This window comes from Sinohyriopsis cumingii, chromosome 3 (genome assembly GCF_028554795.1).
Source record: "Sinohyriopsis cumingii isolate HCF-2022 chromosome 3, ASM2855479v2, whole genome shotgun sequence".
Lineage (NCBI taxonomy): Eukaryota > Metazoa > Mollusca > Bivalvia > Unionida > Unionidae > Sinohyriopsis > Sinohyriopsis cumingii.
In genome coordinates, this window is record NC_142963.1 from 69200718 (window position 1) to 69227787 (window position 27070).

Below are 27070 nucleotides of genomic sequence, written 5' to 3' on the forward strand. Positions count from 1 at the left end.
TAGAAAATTAAATCATGACTCCATGTCTACTGCTACTGGTCTAGACCCTTCTACAACCCCTCAGCTGACCTGCCTCTCCAATGACCTTGCTTTAAACTTTTTTATAATTGTTCCAGATCTTGCAGATATAACTAAATTTTATACCACTTACTATGTACTGGCTAACCATTTACAAAGGAAACAATTGTTTCATTGTTTCTATAGTAACTTTTTAACAACGTTCTGGAAGCAGTGACATAAATACTTTGTCATATCACAAACAGAAAAAAATCTTACAGCAATTATTAATTACCAAACAAACCCAACTCCCTAAATAGCAAAAGGCCAAAGTGTGCCTGAGATTTAAATTTGGCTGATAGCTGCAAAACAGCAAAGTGCAAGAGAAGCTGGCAAGGTAATGGGGGTCACACTGATGTACTGCTGCTAAATTTTTAAGTCTAAATTATATCTCTTCATGTTTGCCATATAAATATGCAAAATCAAGATTTTGTTTAAATGAATATTTAAGCATGTGGCATAGGACATTAAAAATGTCTGGAATGCATGTAAATTGAAAAAGGTTGACAAAAAAAATATAATATGAAGTCATTAATATTTGAAAAAGGTAGAAAATGGCATAAAACTGAAAACAGCCTATATGTAACAGCTTGCACAGGTGGTAGTACCAGCAAAATGTCAAATCATCCAATGCACTACCACCTTTATGTAATTCCCTCAATGAAACTGGCGAAAAGATCCTTACTCAACAATTAATTACAGCCTTAAAAACTCCTTAGCTTTCTTCAATTTTAAAAATAAAATGGCAAATGTGCAATGAAATAGCCAAGGTGTGTGTGAACTGAGACATCTTTAGTACTGTGTTGGAGTAATGTTTCAAAGGTTTCTTGTCTGAGCTAAATCCATCAAGTGGTTTTCTGTTTTAATTTGAAAATATGTGCTACTCTGCAAATGTCTTGACTGCTGAGACTAGAGACCTCTGGCCCTGCAGAACTACTTCTTCCCACCTCCTCCAAAAAGTTAATCTGAAGCATCAATGTAATGGAGCGAAGTTCCTAAGCAGGAATCAAAACTCTAGTCAAAACCTGCCAACTCAGATGGTGATGAAACTTATATCCAAAGGGGATCCAGGTGGACAAAAGTTCTTGTGAGGTCTCCAGTTTCCAAGAAGCAAGATCTGGAGGTTCTGTATATGAAGCCTTACCAGAGAAACTAAGTCTACTGTCATGTTCATAGTCCCCTGGAGATAGAGATGATCCAAAGTCTACTCATCCTGTCTTACTAAGTGAGCATGATTCTGTCAGGAGACAAAATTCTAAGAAGGGTTAAGATCTGACTTCTGATTGAGGATTAGGCCTAGCCAAGTCACATCACTGAACAAATATACTGATCCTTCAAGAGGGGACACTGTACATCAACCAGTCATCTAAGTACTGGAGGATGACAAACACATAGGACCTTAAATGAACCACAATTAACACACATCACCCTGGTGAAGGCTCTGGGATGTGGAATTATGCCAAAAGCAGAACTCCAAACTTAAACGAACTCTTCCTGTTCCAATGGTTCCTGTCAGCTGGGAAGATGAAAATGTGAAAATAAGCATCTGGGAGATGTAAGGAAACTGCCCCATCATTCAGACTAATGGGATTCCAGACTAAGGCAGTTGTGTCCATTGTTAACCACTATTCAAAAGTAAAATAATTTAAATGGGGAACAACTGATGTTAAGTCAAAACTTTTCCTCTTTTTGAAACTAAGAATTCTAGAATAAAATCCTGGACTATGTTCTATGTTCTTCACCATTTCTACTGTACCATTCCTTAGAAGGGAGTAAACCTTTTCCCAAATAGAGATAGCAGTTTTAACTGGTGAAACAGAACAGGGGTCCTGGAAGCAAAAAGATCCATGCATCATCCAAATGGTCCAACCAAGCCTATAAAAGAGTCCTAACCTGGTAAGTACTGGGACACTGGGAAGAGGAAGACATTGCAGGAGAAAGCACAACTACTTAGATATACACAAGGGAAACCTAACTCATGAGAATGATCAGGTTAACAGGTTCATCACCCCATTTTTGCACCGAAAGCAGGACTTTTTTTAATTTTAACTCCCTCCTAGAGTTGGAACTAGGACTTTGATCCTCTCTCCCTGGTGAAAGAGGATGGCAATTCCCTCTTGGTGTCAAAGGGAATGAGTGGTGCTTCCCGTCCCTTTCCTTTTATGACAATGCCAAAGCACAGCCATCCACAGGGTGGTGCAATTCTCCAAGCTCAGCAAAGGTTGAACAGAAACACCTAAGTCAGATGGGTTTCAATAAGATATCTTCCATCAGACCTTCAGACCCATTTTCAAGACCTGAATGTCATTTCTCATTTCAGGAAGGTGGGACTTGCTATTTGGAGCTGGCAACTTCTTTACACCTGGATGTGCTGAAAATTTCTCAGAGATCTCGCTTAGTGGAAGGAGATGACTTCAGTACACTGGGAAGTACCTAGCCACAACATATTTCCATACAACAGGAAGTAACGCACCTCATTCCTGGGAATGGAAGGGCCATTCCTGAGAAGTAGAGAATTGGTACAACCCTTCTTCCTTCCTGATAAGCCAGGTTACTTTCCCCTAAATCCTAAACCCAAGACGAGCCACAAACAATAAAGGGGTCAACCATCCATGTACACAAACGCAATGCAAGCTAGAGCTGTCAAAATTTTAGGAAAAGTCAACCAGATACCCGTCAATCTTAATGAATAGTTACTGGGTAACCGAATAAAGGGAAATTATATTAAATGTGAACCTCAAACGCTTTTTTGTAAGTTCCCAAATACCAATCCCCCCAAAGATATAAGCATAATTATAAGTAATGTAGGTGGGGAAAAAAACATTATCTGAGCATAAAAGGAGTAATCAATACATTACATGCCCATAATTACAGAAAACTGTATCAAAAACATACATTTAGTTTGCTACTTGCCTGCATCTGGAGTTGTTAGCTAAAATTCTTATCACAAATAGGATACATCCATGTAGATAGTATGAGAATACACACAAAAACAAAAAGATAAATTATTAATACATAACATTAACTTTAACTAGTCTACATGTTTAACTTTTGCTGAAAGGTCGTAAAGTCAACTCCACAAATTCTAAATACTGTATTACATTGTTGAATTCCTCCTTCCAAATTTGTAAAGCGCTGTTTTGTCCTTTTCCTGATGCAACATATTCTTCAGTTAATACCGCTCCACTAACATTTTCCAGTCCAATTGCATACACAAGTAAAAACAATAAAGAACCATTACATTTAATATCTGGGACCATGGTTTTAAAAAAAATATAGACTGGTCTGCTACGCAAGCTGTATCAAACTATAATGAATCTGTGACACTTGATTTCAAATTCAAGAAAGCTGTCTGTTTTCTCAGAAACGTGTTATGTCCAGTTACTATAAACAGAAAATAAGAAAACTGTTCAATGTACACAGCCAAATGGACACACACACTGAAAATAATAGATCAGTAGATAAAGGTCTACCAAGGATAAATAAGCAGCAACCAATAGTAACACCATATCAGCCTCGAACCGTACATATACTTGTTATTCTGTATCTGACGCAGCGAGATACAATCTGAATTTGGAAACATGGTTGGTTTGGAGGTGAGTTTGCCCACTAACAGCATTAATGTAAACCAGATGATTTTTGTGTAAGTGCTCTATGCTGCCCTTTTATACCACATTTTCAAAGGAAATATATAAATACAACAATGAACCAGAGCAACAAAAGAATGGCTTAAAGTGAATGAACACGCTTTACCATCAATTTACTAAAAGCCCTACAAATCAATCAAAATGGATACTGATACATGAAAAGAAACCCAAGCACATGGAGAAAATAACAACTACAAGACAAAACAGCAGAAATGCAAAACAGCATCTAAATCGAGTATTAAGCACCCACAAAACACATATATACACATGTATAAATGCACAGAAGAAGACATTCTGGCTGTTGGATGTGGACTAAGGTATCATACTAGGATCCTGTTGATTATTGTTCTGGACCTCCAATTACGGAATAATGTCCTTAAGCAGGGGACTAGCACTAGGTAAAGATACAGCAATGCAATACTGGTTGATAATGTACTACTATTATTTAAATTCTATAGCTAAAAATTGTCTTGACTTACAGGCATCAAGTCTGCTGTAAGCTGCTTCTTTTCATCATTTTTCAAAGTCTGAAATATAAAGAAGTTCTTGATTATTAGGCCTTCCTGGATGCCTTCATTTAAATGCACACTACATTAGAAAGACTGACATACCTACATGTATGTGTATATATATATATATATATATATATATATATATATATATATATATATATATATATATATATATATATATATATATATATATATATATATATATCATTTGTTTAAATTGTGTGTAATTGAAAGGAGAACTAGGTTTAAAATTTTCCAGATCATAATAGCAGCTATCAAGTATATTTTACCTTTCAAAAGTCACTCAATGAGACTTGCTCAACTGGGCAAAATGAATTTCCAGAAATTCAAGATAACACTATTTCTTCCTTTAACTGATGAGTGTTGAAACAATCTCTCATATTCTATAGCAATAACAAGATTTTCTAATTAGCTGCTTTGGTACATACATTTTAGAACAGCTAGGCATCATTTTCAATTTGGTCAAACTATATATTTTTACAAGTCTTTGGTAAAAACCTTATGTGATCTTGAACATTCATTTAGAGTGAGTACAGACATCAAGATTTTAAGACAATCATCATGGCAGTCATAGCGGATGCATGACTGGCACCATTTTCATTTAGGACCAACTAAGTATTATAAGAAGTCTACAAGTGAAAACCCCATGTGGATATTGCCATTCATTTGGAAAGGAGTTGAGATAATATTTTCAAGGTATTATTTTCCATTCAGGAGCAGCAGCAATAACAAGATTTTTCAGATGGCTGCTGTGGTGGCCATATTGGATTTCAAATTTTCACTTAAGACATCATAAGAAGTATTTAGGTGAAAACCACACATCTGAATGATTTTCTCTTCAAGTACAGTTGTGATAACCGGAGTTTAAAGATGGCTGCAATGGTGGGCATATTGGATGTCAGATAGTCCAGCCAGACATCATAAGAAGTGTTTTCATGAAAACCCCAATTTTTAAGATCATCCATTCATCAGGAGTAACAACAAGCTTTTAAAGATCACTGCAATGGTCACCACATTGGATGGCAGATCAGTATCAATTTTATTTAGGACCAACCAGACATCAGAAATAGTCTTTTCGTGAAAACCTGATGTTGAAATGACCATCCAATCTGGAGGCTGGATGGTTGGTATGGGTTTAATGCCTTTTTCAGCACATGATAGGCTATACAGTATATTCGGTAGAAGAAAAACCTGGTTCCATTCAGGTGGAATAGCAATAGCAATATTTTTAATACTGAAGCCATGGTGGCCATATTGGACATCAGACTGGCACCTTAGGACCTACCAGGCATCATAACTTTTAATGATAACACCATGTTGATATGACCATTTAGGACAAGCCACAACAAGATTCAACAGATGGCAGCCATACCAAACATCTAATCAGCACCATTTTCATTAAGGAACAACAAGACATCATAGGAAGTCTTTTAGTGCCAATCCCATGCTTATATGACCATCCATTCAGAAGGAGTAGCAATCACAAGATTTTCAAGGTTTCCTGGCAATCCTCCAAATATTTTAGGAAGAATAGAGGTAACAAACTTGTGCTAATGGAGGAACAGACGGCAGACCACAGACCATCACATAAGTTCTTCTGGTCTATGACTAACAGAGCTAATAATATAATAAAAGCACTGTTGTGTAAAACTGAAATCAATATGACTGTACAACTGTTGGGCACATGTGAACTGTTCAGTCAATCATAATTCATAATTTTTATGAAAGTAATAACGCAGAAATAGTACCGAATTTACTGCATATGTTGGGACACGAAAAAATATACCAAAAATTGTGTCCCAGAACCTATGGTGAATTTTTTTTAAAATCTACATCATGTGTCCCAAGACTTAGGAAATGAAATAAATTGTGTTCAATTTGCCCCCACCCCCACCCCCCCGCAACTGACCACACCGCATGTTATAACAGATAAAATAAAATGCTTATCTGATAATAAAAATTAAAGAAACTAACCTTGTACTGTTACCATTTATTCACTTTTTTTAGCTGACAATAGAATTTTATTAAAGGAAAAAAATATCCACGAACTCCGTATAAGTTGCACATGCATCCAGTGTTATCGCTTTTATCAGACAACACAACACATTGGTCACTGTTGTGAATATTGAGAAATGAATCACGTTTGGTTGTCCTCAAAGGTTTGAATGTCATGAGAATGAAAACTGGATGCTGAAAATCACATAAGAATGAGAGAGAGAGAGAGAGTGATAATTATCAACCAAATTGCTCAAAAGCACCTGCCATTCATGTGTGACAAAGTATAAGGTACAAAATAACCAAGAGTGTATAATATCCAGGAAAACAATGACAATATCTCACAAACTAAAATCATTATCATAAATACATTCACTGTGAGTACAAATGACAATCTTTTTGAATCCATGGGTTACAAAAAGTATTTATTAAAGCAAGTTCATGCTGTGTATACTATGTACACTGAAGAACTCAAAATTCGTCTGTGTCAATTACGACTACAGATGGCATATAAATGAAATGCCCAGGTGTTGAATAAACACACCATGTAACAGCCATAAACTCATTGTCTGAACTTACCAGTAGGATATCAAATACAAAATTAATTTATTACAAAGCAAGCCGACCCCATAAGCAGACTTTGGATTCCTTTTAGCGTGGAGATTTTTTTTAAAAACTACACATATGTATACAAAGTCAGCCGATATGGGGAAGCCAACTTTGATTTCTTTCTACTGGTTTTCACTGGGATTTTGAAAATAAATAAAAAGTGATTCCTCGCAGTCATTGTTATCGCGTACATAGCATATATAAAGGGGAATAAAAATAAAACAAAATAACCACATTAAAGATCTCCGCTATTATGGATAAGTTTGTAGTGTAATACTCAAGTAGTGAAGAGGCCTTGCCAGTGTATCCCCCAGGGGTGTAAAATTCAGGGTAAAAATAAATTTAAAAAACTTGGTTTCAGAACTGGGGGTCAAAAAAAAAATGTGGGGGTCAAAAATATACTGACAAATTTTCATCCGACTCGTACTTTTTCAGCGTGAAATAGGATATTGCAACTTGCACAACATTCTCTCTCTCTCTCTCTCTCTAAACATACAAATAAACCAATATGCACAATTAACAAACAAATGCATTGTCCATTCAAAGAATAATTTTATTAGTTCATTTTTCTTTTAAAATCGTACTTTTAACAGTCTCCTTATAATCTTTTTGAAGCAATATTACAGACCAACCTATTATATACAAGCCAATACAAAAATCCTAAAAAATCTTTTTAACCGAATGGCAGTCAATTTACTGCCTGTCACAAAATGTGTACTATCATCGGTTTCATTGTACTTCATCCCAGAACAAATTTATCTAAAAATCAAGGAGGCTAATGATTCATCTTGTTTCTAATAAGTTACACTTGAACTTTAAGGTCTTTCTTTTATTGCAGCAAAGTTAAAAACCAACAGAATCTGCAATGAGCCCCTGACTGTGTAATTGAAATAAACGCATTTGTCTCTGCAAGTTTACTGATTTCTTTGTTGTGAAAGAATGCCTTGGGTTATAATGTGTTCTCCAGATATCTTGTGGCAAACAAGGGCAGATTTGTTAAAATTCTTAAACCCTGTCACGAAAGGATTATTCACTTTTGCAGTCTTCGCAATCATGCTATCAGAAGTCACACCGGTAATCCTAATGGATGTGCTGTATTCCAGTCATGGGAATTATTTTCTCCATTTTCCATTAAAGTCAGATCCACAGTTACTCTTTGTATTCTGCTTCTTTCACTTTCTTCACATAAGATTTTTAGTGCACAACGTTTTAATCTGGAGATCACTTTCTAGTGCAACAAGCATTAAGGTTAAACATCAAGATGACATCTTGCTGAGCTCAATGGAAATCGCGTGAAATTGTATGTTCCCCGCACTCTACTCTGCTATACGAATAGAGGAGCCCAATACAGGGAGTAAACAAAGCGGGGAACCAGTCAATGCCAATGCTCGAAGTATACATTATGCCACCCTTCGTCCAACGCATTGGATATTAAATAAATCCTGATCGCATTATGCGAATCCCTTGCGCCAAGAAAATGCACTGCAAGAAAATGTGTGCATCAATTTTCTCCAGTGTGCATCCCTGATGCACAAATGTGCATAAAGGGAAACACTGCCTTGCCTCGTGCACAAAAGAAAATGTGTTGCCTAAAGCTTTACCTAACAGGTCTGTAGGCGACCAAAAAAGTGTGCTAGAGAGGAGCTGCCAATAATAATTTTTTGTGGTATGAGGCAGCTAAACAATATTCAGTAACCAAAAGGATGGATCATATGTATGCAGGAGAAGGGTTGGGTTGATGAGGAGGTGATGCTGCAGTAGATTAAAGAGATATATTTCAAGTAAACAGGAAAGGAACGATCTCTTTTAGCATTGGATTCATTCCAGGAGCATATTACAGATCCTGTAAAACAGGCTTTGAGAAGGGGTAACACGGTACCTGCAGTTATTCCGGGTGAATGCACCTCCAAACTACAGCCACTAGATGTCAGTGTAAATAAGCAAGTCAAGTCCGACATGAGGAAAAGCTGGACAAATTTTATCCGTAAAGCAGCAGAGGGCCTTTCCAAGGAAAATTACAACACATCTGGTATTAAGAGTGCAGATAAACAAACAGTTGTGGACTGGATTGTGAAAGCAGTCAAACTGCTTCGGGACAAGCCAGATCTGATCCAAAACTCATTTAAAGCTTGTGTTATTAACAATAACTTGAATGGATATGAGGAAAATATCATAAGAAATACTGAATGTGATGGCAGTGAAGAGGATGAATTTGATGGATATGAGCCTGAGGAGGTTGAGTGAGCAATTAAGAATGTGGACAGATTGAATGATTCAAATTAAATATATTAGCGGCATTCAAGTTTGTTCAGCAGTACTTGGATTATATCAGATATCACTGCTGTGTAAATAAAAGATGTTAGGTTCTGGAACTAGTGTGTTTATCAACCACTATGTACCATCACTATCTACCGGTATTTCTCTTTCTTTCTTTCTCTCTCTCAGAATATATTTTTACGTAATCAGAGTGAATAGTTTATATTGTGCTCATCAATAGCTTTTGCCAAAATAAGTCATGTAACGAGCACAAATGGCAAAGAAACCTTGGCATTTAATAATAAAAAAAAACTTGTTGAAGCATAAATTAGAACAGAAAAAGTTGAACTCATTCTCATATACACAAACGATTTCATTCTTACTTGAGCTCTTGTTCTTAGCAAATTTGCATCTAGGAAGAAAAGTGTAAACAAACAACACTCAGTGTTTTCTTTTTTTTAAGTTTTTTTATAAAAGAAAATTTACGTTTCAGTACATTTTCTGACAAATAATGTGCGAATCATTTAAAAGGTGTCCCACAACTTATGACAAAAAAATATGATGTGTCCCAGAACATACAGTGCACAAAAAATTACTTTTAAAATAAATTTTTGGTGTCCCAACATATACAGTATATTTATTCCTATTGAATATGAATTACCTCTTGTAAAGCCAGAAGATACAAAGCTTTCACTTCATCATCCATCAAGCTGTTGGTCTGGGAAAAAAGCCACTGGAAAAATCTGCAAAACAAGGATTGCTTGAAATGCATGTCTTCACTGTTAACAGTGATATCATATTCCAAATAGCTACTACTTTTAAAAGCAGCATGTCTTAACAGTGCCATTGCCACTGGAAACTAAAACCTGTATCTTGTTACCAGCAATTGCATGAAATGATATAAAGAGACACCTATGCACTTGATTCTCATTGAGACATTTCATTTAGAATTATTTTTACAATGATCTGAAAAATTTGCCATTCCTTCAATCTTCATAATACTGAGAACAGTGAAACAAAAATTTCTGGCATATATATATATATATATATATATATATATATATATATATATATATATATATATATATATATATATATATGTGTGTGTGTGTGTATATACCACCATGTCGGCTAATTCTGCGCATCAGGTAATTCTGCTAAATGATATGACATTGCTATAAACATTGGATCACATGTTGTTTTTGGTTGAATATCCAATTTGTATCAATAAAGAATGATCGCCTTTTAATTAAGGATGTGATATTCATAAAGTGTACAAAAATATACCACATTTCTACCTTAACTGCACATGAAAATTGATTTCTAAATGTCAACATGAAGACCAACTCCATGACCTTCTTGAACTTGTAACCCAGAAAAACCTATTTACTATGTATCTTTTAGAATCATATAAATACATTATATGAACGATGGAAATGTATACCTTAAAACAAAAATAATAATGCATTTTAATTTAAGTTTCCAATTTTGCAAGAAGCTGTCCCAAACATACAAAATCGTCTGATATACAAATGTCAACTTGCCGACAGAACAGGATTCTCAAGAAATTACCCAGTGTATAGTCTGCTTGTAAATTCTTCAGTAAATGTTTTTCCATAAACGAGATGCTGTAACACATTACATCATATTAATTGTTGGTTCTCTTCAACACAATAGCATTTTATTTTTTTTTAAATGTGAACTGTACTGAAATTTTTTTTTACAATGTCAGTTTAGTCTGAAAATTATCCCTTGCCATTTATTGGCATTGTTAAGTTGAATTTTGTAAAACCAGCTATAAACCTGACCTAACTGCTCGACCGAAATGCTGACAGAAACAGTCCAAAGTAATGTATTTCATTTCCATAGCCTGATTAATAAACACTACATCTTTTCAAAGCTATGCACAGAATAGGCTGACATATCGTGGGTCAAGCTAACACATGGGTGGTATCCGTTGTGTCCAAAATTAATATTATGTTAACAAAACATTGTGGAGACAATTGCCTCTTTTCAAATGGTAAGCATTGCGGTATTTTATTTTCATCAATCGGTCAAATTCGGTATGCGTTTTGCTTCAATATTGGTGAACAGAAACCTTATGTGCGCAGAAATGCCCTACAGCATTGTGTGTGTAATATATATGATGGTAATCCCATTATCGGACGGTAACTGGGCAAGGGGAAAGGGGAGGAGGAGTGGGAGTGAACATTTTAAAAATAGTAAATTATGTTTCCCCAATCACAATAATGTTAGGAAAATAAACTCTGCTACCTCCCCAATCAAGCCCTCCTGAAAAGACAGAGGTCAATGATGGGCCTAGGTTCCCACATGCCCTTAACACTTGAAAAAGCCTGGAATAAAACTCCAAAAAGTCAAAGGCAGCTGTTATGAATCTTACCCCTTTATTAAGCTGCTTCCTAAAATTGCGAGGTATGTTGCCCGCCTAAAATCTGATGAAGGTTGAAACTGTTGCTGGGCAGTATTCTGCCTCTTATCTCTTTGCCAATGATAATCCCTCTGTTGAGACTGAATTTGCTTCAGATTTAATGCCTGGCCAAGAGACTTGCACAGATGGAGGGCAGTTCCTAGGCGGGCCTGCCTGAACTCTTCTATCCTATCATGAAATAGCAACCATGACCCAATAGTGTCACATAGAGTGCCAATGAATGATGCATCTTGAGTGATGAAGAGCAAAGACTGGCATCTTGTCGCACAAAACTGAAGCTAACAGAGGTCAACCTGGCCTTAGCCAGATAATGGTGTGCAGCTCTGTTAATGACCATGGCAATCCTAGTTGTAGGTTTATAGGCATGATCATTAGGAAATAGTTAGCAATGCTATGTCAAATATTGCAGATCCTGCCGTGTGTTAACTATCTGTAAAAAAGGATACAGTTTTTGAACCACCATTCCCAAGGCCCTCAGAAGGGGTCAAATGTCAATACCAAAATGTAATACATGTAGTTACAGCTAGGAAATACAATTTATAAGGGGGAAAAAAGTGGGGTAAGAGAGAGAAGAATATAACACAGGGAGCTGAAATGTCAAGCAATGGAAGTAGCTCTAGTTTATCTTTTATTACCGACACCACAAATGGAGTACTTTAATAGCAATACAAATTCCACTGAGATGGATGAAGTAACCTTTACCTTTGAGCTTCCTGTCCCATTGCTGAGCCAATAAGTCCTATAAATACTGCAACCTCCTGCTTCAGCTCTTTGCCACCTCTGAAAGAAATAGCTTAATTACTCCTGATGCAGATGTAAAATAAAAGAGATAAACAAGGAGAACACGTCCCTGTCACACAGATGCCTTTACCAATATAATGCAAATAAAGGGCAAAGTCAAGACAGTCAATAACTCCATAAAACATTGCCATAAAGTATTTGAAATCAAACCTAGGACTTCCAAATATAAAGTTTCATATCAGCTTTATTTTACAGACAGAAAATTAAAGGGAAAATAATTAAATCAAACAGGGCCATTGCTCTGTAAAATCACATTATCCTGACACAAGGCTCACCAGTCTTAACAATATCCTCTTACTGCTGAGCACCTAGCAAAGCCGCTGTTAGTACCATTTTTATAAGTCTTTGGTATGACTTGGCCGGGTTCTATCCCATGACCTCCTGTATCTGAGGCAGATCAATTTTATGTTACTAACTGGAAATTAAAGAAAAGAGTTTTAAATTAATAGAGCCCTAACTGCAGGAAAAACTGAAAAGTCAAACCTAAGTATTCTAAGTTTAGGGCCTCATAAAAAAGTTGATTTCAATCTATGAACTCCTTTAAACATTACTGAGCAGAAACCAAATGGCAATTTCATATCAAACAGGGAACAAGAGGTCTGTAAATTCACACACACACAGAAAGCAGGTCAGTGCCACTTTGCAGAAAGGAAAGTTCTAAATAAAACCAGCCATAAATCAATAAAGTACTGCCCCAAAAAGTCAAAACTCAAACTTAATTTAGCACCATCAAACAAATTTAATATCAATTTAATAAGTCCTTTAAAAGTTACTGAGTGCAAACAAAATTTGTAACGTCCAGGATGGTCACACATGGGAAATACTATATTACCCCTCCAAAGACTCAATGCCAAACACCTATCATTGTCAATTAGGATTGTGTCAGCTTTAAAATATCTTAACTGTAAATTAAACAGAAATATTTCAAATCTGTATCCAACAGTTTTAAACCCGATTCAAAGTACTTTTTGTTCAAAATATGCTTCCTGTAGTCATCTTTCACAAGAAAGGCCACCATGTCCAACATCAAAATAGCGTATTTTCACAAAATTGTTCTTTTCAAGATAGGCCACCCATTTTATAAGGCCAACATTTTGCTGCAAAAGGAGAAGGAACCAATGTATTCAAATGCTTCTGTGACAGCAACTGAGTAAGCTTTCACTAAAGAATAATCAACAGCTATTATGAGCATTTAAGTGATCAAGACATACTATATAGTCTACATCTGGTCCATTATGAATCGTATCCCACTTCCTGTCTTCAAAAATATTAACCTGGCATAATTACAATCCAGCTGAGGATCATTTAATCCCTTCAAGCCTTACCTTACAAATTTCAAACCAAACCTTGTTTTCTCATCACAAACTTGGAAAAATAAAATCATTAAAAATGAGCGCAATGTTAAAGAAATCCATTATTAGCAAATGGAACAGCCTAATGTACACCATAAGGCACATGGTTGTAATGCAGATGCTTGCTAGTAATAATAAAAGTACATATATAATACACACAATGTGTAAGATACCTACCACTATAACAAACTAAAATAAAGGATACAAAGTACAGTGAAAAATTATCTGAATCATAAAAAGTAACATAAGCAGAAAACAGACTTTATCATTTTTTTTGTCATGCATGTCATCCAATCCAAAACCGTACAGTGCAAATTAGGATATGCTCCATCTACTATAAATATCATTTCTTTAACACTGCATTTGCCATTGACAACTTTTGTTTTTCCAAAATTAAAATAACTGTGCTTACAGATTTGAAATTTATAAGGTTTAAAAGTATTAATTAATCTTCAGATGAATTGTAACCCTATTGAGTAAATATTTTTGAAGACGGGAGGTGGGATAGAATTCATAAATGGACCAGAGACGAATACACTGAGCAAATATAGTTTGCTTACATAACACTTTCTCTGGCTGAAATCTGACAGAAGTGAGCGTAATCTGCTGCTGAAGATAGGTATCATTCTGCCAAAATTGGAATTGTTGGTATTTCTGCTTAGATATGGGCTGGACATGAAAAAGGCCTCAGATATGTCCAACATACAATTTTGCTGATAGCTCTTCTAATCCAATAGATGTGGCAATTTAACATCCATAAAATGTCTAAAATTTCAAATTTCAACTTAATCCAGCCTCAGGAAGACATTTTGCATAATTTATAATTGTACAAGTTCACAATAAATACATAAACATCACAGAGGAAAAATACAACACCTTCATAGTGAAGTTTTAAGCATATTCACTCATTGTAGGTTGCATACAAAAAGGGTAGCATTTTACTTTCCTCTGACACATAATCTTGTTCTCTACTCAAAAGTCACAGAAAAAAAATAATCCTGTACATGTAAATCACCCACCTTTCAAAGAAGACTTCCTGTAGAGTTGCAAGTATGTCATCAGCAGTCTTTACAGCAGCCTGTCAAATGAAATGAATTCTTATCAGGAATTATGCAATTTCCTAAATAAACACCCATTCGAGTAAATCATGTGATAATGTAGTGAATGCAATTTTTCATACACTTTGATGGAAAAAGGGAGTGGAGACCTGCAACTATTTTGTAAGCATGAAATAAAAAATGAAAAGAATGTGTATCACAAATTACAGTGCTGCAGATTTCAGTCGCAGAGAATGAAGACCTAACACTTTTCTCTAATACCTTTTTTTCTTTTAGTCACAGTGACCTTGACAATGACCTCAAAATCAAATAGGCTTCTGTCTGCCCCAAATGCAAACCATCCACATTGTCTGGTCCAGGTATTGACATGAACTAATGTTATTATGTGGAGGCTATATTTATTCTTTGTCACACTGACCTTGATGTTCAATGTTTTGACACCAAAATCAATTGGCGGCTTCTTTAGCCCAAGTGCAAGCCAGCTACAATGCTTGTTAACTGTAGATGGTGCAAAACAAGTAAATATATGTAGTAGAGAACTGGAGTTAAAATGCAGAAACCAATTTCTTCTTTCAGTCAGTAACCTTGACATCTGACCTGGAAAATCCATAGACTTCTTCTTTACCCCAAGTACTAGCCATCCACAAAGTTTAGTAACTATAGCTGACAGACAGCTCAAATTTGCATGCCTGAAATTAAATCAGCTGCATACAGATTGATGGATCATAACATAATGTGTGCTGCTTATGGCAGGCATATAAAACGAGTTCCTCAAAGAGACTGATGCTCTAGAATTTATAGGAATACAAGATAAGACCATATATTCCTTTTAGCTGTCAAATGTTGAAATTCTTCAGCGATAACAAGATTTTCAAATTACCTGCTGTGATTCGTACAGGAACATACATATCAAGAGATCTGATACTCAATAACTTTTCGATGACCAGTTTTCAATGTCATCTCATGGTATCACATTTAATTTCAATTACTATGTTAAATACAAGAAACAATTACACAAACCAAACAGAGATAAATGTAATTAAGTATGAAAGGGAAATAATATTTAAAGTTATTTTAACTAGTCACCCGCTCTTTAGCTTCTATACCATTTCCTCAAGTGCTTTCACTTCTGTGATGCTGCTGGGATTTTATCTAAACAATGAGGCAGTAGTAAAAAAAATGAGGTTGAGGTGGAAATGGCCATAGTTCAATATTTACCTAACACTTCAATATCAATCTATCTTTCTTCCAACTCCACTCTGTTCGAGTCCTATTGAAATCTAAATAATTACAAGATGTCACCTCGAGTTATATAAGCACTGATCAGTTAATTTTTTCTGAGCTTAAACTGTTCCTTACCTGTGTATGAATATTTTCTGTGCTAAGACATCACTGCTGAATGCAAATATACATAGCTAGCTGGAACAAATTTGGAAAATGTTCTTTATGGTTGTTATGCATAATTTTTTGTACAGCTCACAGGTATTGTCTTTGGGATACTTTACTCGAAAGCAAGATTTTCACTAACATAAGCTCTACTAAAGTTTCACTATCTTTTCCATAATGACGTATTAGGATTTTAAGTCTATCAATGTGATAATCATCTTGTTCTGACTGAGGTCTTTTGATCAAATGAATATCTTATTTATTTCCTAATTTCATATTTTTATTCTTATTTATTAAGTTTATCTGAGCCCTTACAGGGCTGTACTTAGTTATGCTCAAGGTGTGTGTGTATGTGTGTGATTTAGTCAGCAGTATGACAGGTTATAGTGATGTCTAGCACTGAGGCATCATGCTACAGACATGTAACATGATGTCTCACCCAGTCACATTATCCTGACACCAGGCTGACCAGCCCTAACACTAACCTCTTATTACTGAGCGCCAAGCGAGGCAACTGTTAGTACCATTTTTGTAAGTCTTTGGTATTATGCTCAAGGTATTTTGAAATATGCATTTTTAAGAACTGCTAACTTTTCGATTTACTGTTTTCTCATTATTATATATTTATGTTTTTTCACTTACAAACCATAAGAAATTACCCCAGGAGCCGATTAAAAATTTGAATCTAAAAGCATGCAGTTAAAATATCTGAATCAGGAGGTCAGTAGTTTTCTTGTCAACAAAAGGGAATTTGCAAAGAATGTAAACACTTTTTATACGACCTTAAACTCAACATATGTTGTGATTTCTCTTCATTTCTGCAAGTGAATTAAAATGACAGCTAAAACATGTATCCTCATGCTTTTCCTATCTAGGATTTTTGGCGGTAAATCATCCCTGACTGTACATTAGAATTCATCTTGTGCTGAATTATTCAGAGATATAAAATAATCCTGGTGAATCAATTAATATAAATTTGTGTTACTATTCAATGTTCCAACTGCATGTGTTCTTGTACCTGAAAACTGAATAGTAAATTAAAATTTGAGACAATACTTAACAACACACCTCAAGATATCAAGGGGTTAATCTGTTAAAGTCCATAGCTTGGCACTAACAATCTGCAAATTAACAGTCAAGAAGGTTATACCCCTTATGCTGGTGATCAGACCAATTAAATTACATATTTAGCATCTGAAAAATTATGACTGTTATATGGTGTGCTGATTTCAATCAGAAAGCTGGTGTACATTTGAAGTGAAACATATTTTTGAACCTTCAAAATGGTGTCACTAACTGTATGTGCTGCTTCAGTCATGTTGCAATGCATCTTCTGGCTTTGAAAACTCAACTTCAGGCAAGGTGCATCAGCTAAAATTCTCACTTTTAACACTTTACCCAACTTCAATAATGATATACTTAACAGGCTTAAAAATAAACTGCCATCATTACTATGATCAGCCAGTATTTACAAAATTGTCTTTAAAAAAAGAGCCACACTGGGATTCAGCCATCTGGGGTTTTCTAGGTAGCCCATATTTTAAACACACATTTGTAAAACTTTCTTGATGCATGGTTCAAACTATGACAGAAAGCTTTGTCTAGGACCCAATGTGCCAATTAAACTAGTGAAGTGAAAGAGTCTGCATGTATTAATGACATCATGTGAATGGGGTGCTATGCACAATATTTGATTACTTCCTGTGGAATATGATAATGGTGGAATTGCTAGCATATGAGGGAAAATCACCATACTTTCAGTAGTCACCAAACATAAAAAGTACATTATGTGAAAGTAAAATTTTCTATCATATTTTATGTTTAAGCAAAATCTCTAAACTGAATGACTTTCAATCACTTTGGTGAAATATCAATGACTTTCAAGCCCTTGAAGTTGTGCTCATCTCACAATGACTTTCAATCACCTTTAATAACCATGCTGACATTACGTACACTGTGACCCCACTATAGCATGCTGTTTTAACACGAATTCAGATATAACACAATCTTGACTTGGCTCTCTAAATTTCACATACATGTATTTTTCTCATACATGGAAGAAAAAAATCTTACTCAAAAGTACCTCCCCTCCAAACAAATGTGTAAAGTTTTATTGTCATTTTGGGGCAGAGATTGCATATGAATTCTAATATTAGATGACCATGGCATGGCTTCTGAAATTTCACATATTTTTTCTTAAAACAACACAAAATAATGTGTAGAAAGTTTATTATGGATCATGCTGGGTTTCACCAATGTCACAAATTATCATTTTTTTTGTTTACTTATTGGTGACAAAATATACTATCTGGCAATTATTTTTTGCAACAATGTTGGCTGTTTAAACTTGCATCTTGGGTTTGGAGTAAAGAAATTCAGAGGCACCATGAAAGGAAGTCGCAAACTTCATATAAAATACTTTGGAATCTATCTTTTCTTACATAAACAAATTCTTTGTTCACATTGACAAACCATCTTAACAGTGCACTGTTATAGCATAATTCACTTATGCTGACATCTGGACCAAGTAATGAATGATATGATAAACTACAATAGTCATGCTACCAGGACTAGCTAAAATCAACCAACCTTTGAAGGCAGGAACAGTAACTGCTACAATCAACCAAATGTCAGCTAATTTTTTTTTTTAAATGTACCAAGAACAAATAATTTGGCTGCAACTTCAAAGAAAACTGATTACCTTCAAAGCACTGATCTTTCTGAATAAATACTAAGCTAATCAGTCTCAATCAATGTTCTACATTTATTTGATGCTACTGCTGCAATAAGAAATGGCATCTGTTTGGTCCTAAAAAAGGGATCGTGCCGGACTTCACCAATGTCGCAAATTGTGTTTATGTTTCCTAACTGGCGACAAAACATACCAACTACCAATCTTTTGGCAAAAACATCTTTGGCTGTTTAAAGCTGTATATACAGTCTTGGGGTTGGAGTTGAAAAATTCAAAGGCACCATGACAGGAAGCCACAACTTGGATATAAAATTGCACTGGAATCTATTGCTACATAATCCTTTGTTTATGTTGACAAACCATCCTAATATGGCACAGTTGTATCAGAATCCGCTTATGCTGATGTCTGGCCTTATTACTCTATGCTATAATATAACCCAAACAGTCATGCTACCTGACTAGCTACAATCAACAACCTCTGAAATTGGGAATGACTAAAATCTATCTCACAATGGCAATTTATTTCCTTTTTGAAAAATGTACAAGAAAAAATAGTTTTGCTGAATATTCAAAGAAAACTAATTATGCTAAGCAAACAAATACAAAAATGCTCTATCCATCAATGTTTTACCATTATTTATTTTGCCGCAGCAATAACAAATGGGTATTTATTTGGTCCTTCAAAGAGAACCTTTAGCGGTGCCTTCAATAAAACAAGAACCTTCATCAAAGCAAGTTAAAGACCTTTGATCAAAGCTGGAAACAAACTTAAAGCATTGTTTCATTTTTCATAGTGATTGGAATATATTTATTGCACCGTGCAAGTTTCCTGTTAGGGACAAAAAAAGGTCATGCTTACAATCACTATCAATGACAGTTTAAAACTCCAATTAAAGTTCCAATAATTTGAAACAATAGATATCTGGCTGTTGAGTTAAATGAAGATGGGACATCTCACAAGAATGTTGAACTTTTTTAATTTGTTAACGTTTTCATTTCCCTATGAATAGCCTCATCCCCATAGGTAGCCTTGGTATCATGGTAGTTGTCTCTGCCTGACCAAAATCTAAGCCAATTTGTACATGTACATGTAGCATATAAACAACTATACAGCCACGTGCTACTATGATAATAAATATCGAAGTGAACTGTTTTGGGAAACCCGTTTTTTGACAATGGGATATCAATCAAACGAGGACTAACTTTTTTAGATACAAGTTTTAGTTGTGTTTTCTAATGGGACTTGACTGATACATGAATTTTCTAACATACGATTGAATACTCGAATTCATGGATTTTTCATATGCATGTATATTATTTAACACATTGTGGAGTGTACTACACAAATGTAAGCTGTCAATATACAAGTGTATTTCAGACTAGTTCTCTTCATTTAATCAAAATTTCCATTTTTTCTCTCTGCATAAATCTTAGTCACTGAAAATTTCACTTGTATGATAAATTTCAATTTATTTTCACCCCACCCCCCATCTAAACATCCACTTATGTCAACAATATTACCTTGGCCCTGAGGATGTTGATATAAAGGGATAGTACTCAGAGATCTCACTAGGATTTTAAAACAAGGAGTCCAGGACTCCCATTTTGGTAAAAATAGGAGTCCCACCATCAAAAGTTGCAGTCCCTTCTTTCCTACAGAATCAACACAAATGTGAGTGCATCTATTTTTAGATGGAGAGGTTTTCGTAATGTAATCACTCACTATAATATAGCTTCATTACAAATAGTCCATTGACAGGATCACAAATTTTTGGTTTATTTGTTTGTATACGTATTTGTAGTAATTTTAGGCAAATAAATAGTATCTGATTTGCTGTTTTTCCCCATATTTTTACAAATATGTGTCAAGTCCAAAAACAGGTTAGACCTTAAAGCACATCTCACAAATTCCACAACAAGCACTGTCACATACATTTCTGACCTAAATAATTTGCATTTTAAAGTTAATTCTTTAATAAAATAATACCTAGTCTTTGGTTTCAATGATTTGTTTATTTTTTTCTGAATATATTTGCCCAATGATTTAAGAAAACAGACAATATAATAAACTGGTACATCCAAGACTTAGCGAAGTCTTCCATTATTTCCCATTAGGCCTACTGGTTCACTTATAGTTTCAAACTAATTTTATGACAAAATAGTGTATAAGAGGCAGTTAATATATATCCAGATCACTGATTCTGATCTTAAAACACAAGTTTGTATATTTATCATCAAAGGATATTATACAAGAAATTGATAGTTGATACCTTACTCAGAAAAGGGTTAATGGTCAATCAGCTATCAGAACATAATGCTTGTGAATGGGCAAGAGTTTGTCAACATAATTTATATAAAAACTAGGCCTATCTACTAATGCCATGATGAATACATTTCGCTACAACAACCAGGCTAAGGCGAGGGGCATTAAAAAAAAAATATGGTACAGTCAGTCAATGTACCTCTTAAATAATCAGTGTGAAGTCGTTTTCGCTTTTCTAACAGAAGAAGGCGAAGTTTACATTTTTAGATGACTTGTCACCCACTTACAAATGGCATTTTGTCTAAGTCTCAACATGTCTTGATTCTGTGGTCATGTGCACTGCTTATTCCACTACATTCGGAAATGAACACAACAACGAAAGTTAAAGTTGTTTATTTGATGTACTTTTATAAATTACCACATGTACATCTCTGGGTCTTTCTACCTCTGAATTCAATCACTGTAAATATCAGTACATTTTCCCACCTGCCGCCATTCAAAGCCTTTGAATTTGTGCCCAGCTATTGCATCATGTTCTTTTTTATGTACAACATGTACATCAGGGGGTCTTTCAGTCACTGAATTCTGTCATTGTAAATATCAGTACAGCTAATTGATCAACACATTTTCCCACAAAGCAGGTGACTGAAGCAGGACTGGCAAGTCTTTGATTTTCGCTGCACTCCTATTACATGCGTACGGAGGACTCCTGCCTCAGTGATTTTCTGCGTCCCAGATCAAAAAGTGGCGTCCAAATATGCGTAATTAAGCGTTTCCGAGATTTCTGGTATCGTATGAAGAAAATGGCAACATATTTTACAAATTGGTGACAAAATATTGATGGAGATTTGTTTGCTGACAACTTTTTTTAAAGCCAATGCCATCTATGTCAAAGCTGTCTTTTAGCATGACTTCAATAACAACCCTTCATCAAAGAAAGCCAAAAACAATCTTCAATAAAAACAATGAACTTTTCATTGGGTGTCAGTACCAAACTTAAAAGCAAATCAAATCAGATGGACAGTTGCATTATCCAAAGTGACGGGAACATATTTACTATGCAGTGAAAGTTTTCTTTTTGCAAAGTTTTTTCTTCTTCTTTTTATAATTGCTACCAATAGTAGCATAAATGCAAATTAAATTTCCAATCTTTTGAAATCATACAGATATCTGGCCATCAAGTTAACTGAAGACTGGGTATCTTGCAACAATGTTTGTTAAACCTTTTAATTTGTTGACTTTTCATTTCCCTATGAATAGCTTTGGCAAAATAGACCAAAATCTAGGACAATTTAAGTACATGTACATGTGGCATGTAAACTATAGCCACGTGCTACTGGTGCCAGTATTATAGTTAATACTTTAGTATCAATTGGATATAGATCAAATGAGGACTACCATTTTTTTTATGTATGTGTTATTTGTTTCCTAACAGGAAATTTATTTTATGACGTGTGATGTATACTCAAATTCATGGATTTTCATACATATGTACAGCATTTAACAGATTATGGATTGTACTACACAAGACTAAGTTGTTAATATACAAGTGTATTTCAGACTAGTCAGACTTCATTTAATCACAAGCATGTTCTTTCACCCGCTTTTATTAACCCACTGCTCCCAACCCAGCCACTTTTTGATATATGCATATATTCTTCAGCAAACTAACTTGATCAATAACACAGTCTGGTCCATAACATGGTCGGTTTCTATGCAGGGGTCACATGGAACACTATGTGCGATGCACATCTTAGTGCATGGAGTAAGACATTTCCTTGGCCTGGCATAATTCACTCTCAAGAGTTATATGTCAGTGGTGCAAAGAAGTTAGAAAATTAAACTCAGTGGCAACCACTGGTTCTACTCATCTGGAAATTTAGCCACATCAGGTATGCCCAATATGCTTCTGATAGGGGACTGCAAATTTTGCTGGAGGGACTCCTGTTTTTTCCAATATAGGAGTCCTGGACTCCTAATTTTAATCCTAGTGAGACCTCTGGATGACAGATGATGGACAAAACAAAAACATAAGTTCTTCTGGTCTACAACTAGTAGAACTTAAACTTTTAACAAACTGACCCTGTCAGGGTAAGATGGGACATATGTGGACGACAAAAATAAAAACTAGTATGCTATTTCTAGCTAGTCAGTATGAAAAACTTTTGAACAAATTGGATGCAAAACATATTTAAACAATGAAGTGAATGCAAAAGATCACAAATTATATCTATCACACTTTAAAAGCACAAAATGAAACAGGTTTAACTGGTTAACACCAAGGTTGTTAGAATCTCTAAGTTGTGGAAATTTCCCTAACACAATAATAAGCATGAAACTTTATGTGTGCACATATAAAATAATGATAAAACTTTCTGTTTAAAAAAGTTTTTGTTTCCTATCAATACAATACAAAATCACTTTTCAAAGAAATGTGAAATCTAAGAAGAAAGTCATGAAGAGTACCTTTGCACCTTCACCAGTCTGCACATACTCTTTAAGCTGTCGAAGAACAGGAAGTCTCCTCTCTCTATCAGCCTCTCTCATGAATTTGCGTATCAAGCTGGACAGTTTTGAGTCATCAGAAAAAGACTTGCTGGCATCTAAAATTAAATAAATGATATCACATTTTGGCAAAAACCATGTCAATGACTCAGCAGAAGGAAATTCTTCAACATATTAATACATATATTACTTCACACTAATGTGGATACTGACATGTAGAAGGAAGGCAACTCCTATAAAGATATAAAAAAGATATTAGGAAAAATCTCCATATATCTTGGTAGGCTTCGCTAATGTTAGATTTCTACGACCCAGTATACTTATAGTTCTAACCATACGGGATATAAAGTCTAACTGCTAAGGTCAGAAACTTAACCTGGTTCATCTGTATTAGTCAGGTCCAGATACATGTACCACATAACGAAAGGTCTGACCCAGTTTGCTGGCTAGTAAGTAGCCTCATACAACCTAGCCTGCTCCACTCCCGTCTTACTTGAACATTTTTTCAACAAGAGTTGAACAAGCCCTTGAATCTAACAGAGGAAGACAGTCTAAATGTTACCACTGGGATTGATCCCAGTTTGTCTGTCTTACAGACTGATCCATATACCACCAAACTTAAAGGTACAGACAAGCCTGGCTGATTAGAAAGTGGTTTCTTATGCTGCACCTCAACAAAATTGGCAACTACTGGTTTATATAATCTGCAAAGTTCCACATTTTCCTGCCATGAGACATCATAAGACTGCCTACTTGCTTGGTAGTAATAAAATCATTGAACGGCACAGTGACAGAAACCTGTACAACTCTGCTTCAGTAGTAGATATGTATTTCCAGACTTTGCTGTTCTAGCCGCAATTGTGTTGGTGTCACCAGTGACATCTGTGGTATGTGAGAGAGGCTTCAGTGCGTAGAACGAAGACGAAGCGAAGGTCCAGAATAAAACATGAGACCTTAACACAATTGATGTGAGCCAAGGAAGAGGGACCTAGCGTGGAGGAATATGATCCAAAGCCAAGCATCAGAAAATTTTGTGAAATGCAACATAGATGAAAGTGAACTATACTGTAGTTAAAAATATGATATTTGTACATTATATCAATTTGAATACACAATTTTTTAAAGAATAAAAAATAGTTACAAATAAATAAAACTAACAAAGTTCTGTGTCTGTTTATTCCTGGCATTTTAATGGACATTTAGCCAAAAAAGGAGTCCTGGACTCCCAAGTTTTAAAATCCTAGTGAGACCTCTACGTATATTTACGAGAGAATTCAGTGGCTGAAGGACCCCATATGTGCATGTTGTCATTATAAGAGTACATCAAAAGAACATGACACCATAGCTGGGCAGAAAGTTCAAAGCTTTTGACTAACTGCAGTATGTAGGGAAAATGTAATATTTACAATGACTGAATTCAGGGACAGAAAGACCCAAAGATGTACATGTGGTCATCATAATAGTACATCAAATGAACAACTTTAGCTTTTATTACTGTGTTTGTTACCGAGTTAAATTTCGTTCATTATATTATCATACCAGGCCTTCTGCTCTCTACATCTTTCCTGTTAATAAACGAGCTGGAACTTTGTGGTTTCGGGTCTGTTTTGCGCACTTGCTTGCTTGGCACATTTCTCTTCTCGTCTTCTTTTCTGCCCTTCACTTCTTTTACTTTAATACCATTTGTTTTCGGTACCGTCTTCGATTCTTGCTTCTTTTCAACTGCTTTCTGTTTCTCGGGTTTCGATTCTGAGCCCGAGTTACCATCTGAACTCTCACCCATAACTTTACTTGCGTTTTCGTTCAGGTTGGAACCATCGTTTCCAATTCCTTCATTTGTATGGTTCCTCTGATCATCGTCTTCAGAATCAGGCGGTTTTTCTATTCCTCCTATTAACTTGTCATTCATCCCAAAATACCATATCCTCTGAAAACTTTCAGCTATTAATAGCTAATATTTGGGAATTTGTTGTCTGCCTATATATCGGCCATGTCTGACTTAAGAGTTTTTTTTATACGTGAATGGACTGATTGCTAACTTGTTTATTTAAGCCTATTGGAAAAGGTACAGAGATAAACTATTCAATAACCAAACTACTCGGTGCAAATGAGATCCGCGCTAAATATGGGGTAGTCAAGTAACATTTATAATTTTTTAATATCTGCCACAATTTATTGCTTATCTTTACATTAAAAATCCTCTATTTTTCTTAATTTTTAAGGTTTAATTTATTTTGTCGCCAAACAAATGTATCCTTTATCTTTCCCTCAGTGCTATAACGGTTGTAGAGGTAGAATAAGGAAGCCGACACGGATAGAATGATTCCGGCTAAAATCGATAACAACACACGAGCAACCGTTATAATGGAGACGTGTTGTATGATAACATACGATAAAATAAAATAAGACTTAATTAAAATCAGCATGATTTAAAACAACAATTCGGTTTAAACAACAATTAACCATATGCTCTAATGAGATTTTTACCGACAGGATATAAAAATAATAAAGGCATTAAATGATTGCAAGACATACAAACAGAATATATGACAGTGATACAATGGGACAAAACACACAGCACATAACTTTAAGTATAAGCAAGGTAAGCATTTTAAACAAACAGTAGTTAAAAGTGAATTCAGGGTGATCTGAAGGATGCAAGAGAAAATAAAGGTGATGTTACTTAAAATTACAAATTAAAATCGAAATTTAAATTAAATTGAAACCCAATGTTCCAATTCAGTACCAAAACATGCTGAGATGCAGATTATGTCTTATTTCACAGTACATAAGGCAAGAATGGAAAACAAAAGATACAGATATCAGTTAGTGGCATCATGACAGGGAAGTTGGAGGGGGTGGGGGTATTTGCCAATATCACATTGCATTCTTTACATATCAGGATCTAAATGATTTCAGTTCATCTCAAATGTAATTCAAGTGTACACTTATAATACTTTTATTGTTTATAACGTTTAAGAACCTTTAATTAAAAAAATATTAGTCACTAAATATTATTTAAAATTCAAATTATCACAATGTAAATTCTGTTGTATTATCATATCATTGTGTGTGTGTGTCTCTCTCTCTCTCTCATCATATCATTGTGCCTCTCTCTCTCTCTCTCTCTCTCTCTCTCTCTCTCTCTCTCTCATCATATCATTGTGCCTCTCTCTCTCTCTCTCTCTCTCTCTCTCTCTCTCTCTCTCTCCAACCAATTACTTTTCATTATTATGTTGTGATGTTAAATATGTTGCATGCAATACTTACTTTTTTCATGTAGGAAGAGGGCTAATTGTCAGAACTTATGCCCAGCCTCATTGTATCCTATTTTAACAATAAAATAAGTTTAAAATAAAATCCTTATTTGAATTTTACTATAAATCCAAGTCTCTATTTTTAAGAATGTCATTTTTTAACACTTTCTATTTCAAAAGAATAACTTGAATTAAATAATTTGAAGAGAT

General features: G+C 35.0%; 1 protein-coding gene across 1 annotated transcript in view; it reads right to left on the reverse strand.

The window, feature by feature from the left end:
* The window catches only part of LOC149803047 (serine/threonine-protein kinase SMG1-like), a 257744-nt gene extending 232134 nt beyond the window's left edge, over positions 1–25610 (reverse strand). The window contains exons 1-6 of the mRNA XM_089952603.1: positions 25143–25610; positions 23565–23701; positions 14719–14777; positions 12249–12326; positions 9759–9840; positions 4184–4231 (exon numbers count right to left, since the gene is read on the reverse strand). Of these exons, the coding sequence (XP_089808729.1) occupies positions 4184–4231; positions 9759–9840; positions 12249–12326; positions 14719–14777; positions 23565–23701; positions 25143–25512 (774 nt within the window). The 5' untranslated portion in view covers positions 25513–25610. The remainder of the gene's footprint in view (positions 1–4183; positions 4232–9758; positions 9841–12248; positions 12327–14718; positions 14778–23564; positions 23702–25142) is intronic.
* Positions 25611–27070: the final 1460 nt, after the last annotated feature.